Source organism: Leptonychotes weddellii, unplaced genomic scaffold (genome assembly GCF_054177405.1).
Source record: "Leptonychotes weddellii isolate Sample4059 unplaced genomic scaffold, ASM5417740v2 HiC_scaffold_18213, whole genome shotgun sequence".
Classification (NCBI taxonomy): Eukaryota; Metazoa; Chordata; class Mammalia; order Carnivora; family Phocidae; genus Leptonychotes; species Leptonychotes weddellii.
Window position 1 is genome coordinate 1 of NW_027766604.1, and position 3,937 is coordinate 3,937.

Below are 3,937 nucleotides of genomic sequence, written 5' to 3' on the forward strand. Positions count from 1 at the left end.
GCGGGATGGGGGACAGCCGCCCCTCTCGGCCACAGCCACGCTGCTCCTGGTTTTCGCCGACAGCCTACAAGAAGTGCTGCCAGATGTCAGCGACCGCCCGGCGCCCTCTGACCCCCAGGCTGAGCTGCAGTTTTACCTGGTGGTGGCTTTGGCCTTGATCTCGGTGCTCTTCCTCCTCGCGGTGATTCTGGCGGTTGCCTTGAGCCTGCGACGCTCCTCCAGCCCTGCCTCCTGGAGCTGCTTTCAGACTAATGTCTGCTCCAAGACCGAATCTGGGGTTCTCCCCAACTTCAGCGAAGGAACTTTGCCTTATTCTTACAATCTATGTGCTGCCTCACATTCCTCAAAGACTGAGTTTAAATTTCTCAATATAAAGCCTGAAAATGTTCCACAACAAGATCTTCTGTGTAATGAAGCCTCTTGGTTTGAAAGTACCAGTAATGAAGATCCCCAAATGACTTCCAATTCAGTCAGTTTGCAACAGGTGAGTTACTTCAAAACCCATTATTTCCATAATCGTAACTAGATGTTAATAATTATTATAGAAGTAAAACATATACAGACTAAGTATGACCTGATTTTATCGTGTTTTGTTGATTTTTCTGGTCATCGCCTGGGGGGGGGTTGTTAGAATTTTTTTGTTCATTTATCTGTTGCAGTCTTTCATGGAAAGTGGCCTTGTGATGGTCTTGAAATTTTTGTTAAATCTAAAGCCATATATCCTGAAACATTTTTTTTTTTAAAGATTTTATTTATTTGACAGAGAGAGACACAGCGAGAGAGGGAACACAAGCAGGGGGAGTGGGGGAGGGAGAAGCAGACTCCCCGCTGAGCAGGGAGCCCGATGCGGGGCTCGATCCCAGGACTCTGGGATCATGACCTGAGCCGAAGGCAGCCGCCTAACCAACTGAGCCACCCAGGCGCCCCTATCCTGAAACATTCTTGATACATTAGTATCACGTTCTCATTGGGAAACATATTATCATATAATTAAACATAAATGTAGGCAATTAAGTGGTTTACCTAGTCTCAATGCAGTTAATCCTAAACTATGTTTTGTATATAATATATGAATATAAATTTTTGTCATTGTAGCCAATATATTTTCACTTCCTTTTCATGTTTTTTATTTTTTTTAACTTTTTTTTATTCATTTAAGTAATCTCTACACCCAACAGGAGGCTCAAACTCATGACCCCAAGGTCAAAAGTTGCAGTCTCCGAGGTGCCTGGGTGGCTCAAGTTGATTAAGCATCTGCCTTTGGCTCAGCTCATGATCTCTGGGTCCTGGGACAGGTCATGATCTCTGGGTCATGGGATAGAGCTCCACATTGGGCTCCCTGCTCAGCGAGGAGTCTGTTTCTCCCTCTGCCCTTCCCCTCTCTCATGCTCTCTCTCAAGTAAATAAATGATATCTTTAGAAAAAATAATCTTAAGATTTGCAGTCTCCTCTGAGCCAGCCAAGCACCCCCCTTTTCATTTTTTAAAAGTTACACAGAGATATTGCCTAAGTTAGGTCATTTATTCTCCGTGTTAATAAAATAGATAATGACATCCAAAAATGGCAATACTTGGAACCAGCAGTAGGTGGGTTGGTTCCAAATGTGTTGTCGTTGGTGTCCTTATTGGAAATGGGACAAATAAGAGAGACTTTTAACTATAGAGAACAAATTGAGGGTTGCTGGAGGGGAGGTGGGCAGGGGGATGGACTAAATGGGTGATGGGTATTAAGGAGGGCACTTGTTGTGATGAGCCCTGGGTGTTACATGTAAGTGATGAATCACTAAATTTTACTCCTGAAACTAATATTACACTATATGTTAACTAACTACAATTTAAATAAGAACTTAAATCATAAAAAATGAAAATGGGGTAAATATAAATGAGGGTGGAATGTGAAAATTCAAGATTTACATAAAAGTGTAATCTTATTTCTGTTCTCCAAGGCCCTAAGACCTATAACACAAAAATGAGTGGTAAATTCCAGGGAACATCCAAAATTGTTCAAAATATGCTTTTATTCTTTTGGGGGGAGAGAAATACTACCAGTGACACCTAAGCAGATTTAGCCAAAATAAGATTCTCTGTATGATGGTTTCACAAAAACAGTGCAGTATTAAGTTAGGACTCTAAGTGTCGCTGTTCACTAACCCGGGCAAGGAAAGAAATGAGAACTGGAGTTACATCCCCAGCGAAAACCAGATCAGACATAATAGCTCTCCAGCTGCACAGGAATTCTAATCTAAAATGCTTCTCATCTAAACTACTTGTTTATGGAGCTTGGCTTCCAATTCTGAGAAGCATAAAAGTGATTGCGAACCTGTTCCCCATACTCATAATCCCAAGGAAGTCCGTAAGGAGCAGTAATGGCTGCTCTGCAAAAGCGCGGGCGCCACAGCGGGATAGTGGTGCTCTTTATTCTCCTAGGGACTCTGTGGGAGGCTGGGGCCAGGACAATCCGTTATTCCGTTCTTGAGGAGCTAGACAAAGGTTCCTTCGTGGGGAACATCGCCAACGATCTGGGGCTGGAGCCCCGGGAGCTGGCGGAGCGTGGCGTCCGCATCGTCTCCAGAGGTAGGACGCAGCTTTTCGCTCTGAACCCGCAAAGCGGCAGCTTGGTCACCGCGGACAGGATAGACCGGGAGGAGCTCTGCGCTCAGACTGCACCGTGTCTGGTGAGTTTTAACATCCTTATTGAGGATAAACTGAATCTTTATCCCGTTGAAGTGGAAATAGTGGACATTAATGACAATACACCACGATTCTTCAGGGAAGAATTGGAAGTGAAAATTATGGAAAATGCAGTCCCATCCTCTCGTTTTCCACTAATGGAGGTCTATGACCTGGATGTGGGAATGAACTCTCTTCAGGGCTTCAAACTCAGCGGGAATAGTCACTTCTCAGTGGATGTGTGGGGCGAAGCTAATAGGCCCAAATACCCGGAGCTGGTGCTGGAGCGAGCCCTGGATCGGGAGGGAGAGGCCATTTACCACCTGGTCCTTACTGCTATGGATGGCGGTGACCCCATCCGCTCAGGCACTGCACAAATTCTGGTAATTGTCCTAGATGTGAATGACAATGCTCCAGTGTTTACTCAGCCTGTCTACCATGTGAATGTTCCTGAAAATCTGCCAGTAGGTACACCAGTATTGTCGGTAAATGCTACCGACCAGGATGAAGGAGTCCATGCAGAAGTAACGTATTCCTTCCTGAGGGTAACAGAAAAGATCTCAAAGATTTTCTGCTTAAATGTTTCCACTGGAGAAATATCAACTTCTGCAAATCTAGACTATGAGGACTCAAGCTTTTATGAGCTGGATGTTGAGGCCAGGGATCGGCCAGGTCTACTAGACAGAGCAAAAGTCTTAATAACTATCTTGGATGTAAATGATAATGTACCAGAAGTGGTAGTTACATCTGGAAGTAGATCAGTTGCTGAAAGTACACCTCCAGGAACAGTAATTGCTCTTTTTCAAGTGTATGATCGAGACTCTGGACTGAATGGCCTGGTAACATGTTCCATCTCAAGAAGTCTGCCATTTGAACTGGAAAAGTCAGTAGACAATTATTATCAATTAGTGACCAATACAGTGCTAGATCGAGAACAGGTATCCTTGTACAACATCACTATAACAGCTACAGACAAAGGAATTCCACCTTTGTCTACAGAAACGCTTATCTACCTAAATGTGGCAGATATCAATGACAACCCACCCGCCTTCCCCCAGTCCTCCTATTTTGTCTACATCCCTGAAAACAACCCCAGAGGTGCCTCCATCTTCTCTGTGACTGCACATGACCCGGACAGCCATGAGAATGCTCAAGTCACTTACTCCCTGTCTGAAGACACTCTCCACGGGGCCTCCTTATCCTCCTATGTGTCCATCAACTCTGACACCGGCATCCTGTATGCGTTGCATTCCTTCGACTATGAGCAG

General features: G+C 44.6%; 1 protein-coding gene across 1 annotated transcript; it reads left to right on the forward strand.

Moving 5' to 3' along the window:
* Positions 1–6: 6 nt before the first annotated feature.
* On the forward strand, positions 7–3,934 carry LOC145718603 (protocadherin gamma-A6-like; the record flags this gene model as incomplete). Its single annotated transcript, XM_081810113.1, has 2 exons — positions 7–484; positions 1,160–3,934. A coding segment is annotated over exon 2 (1,569 nt), but the record flags the coding sequence as incomplete, so codon positions are not given.
* Between the last annotated feature and the right edge of the window lie 3 nt (positions 3,935–3,937).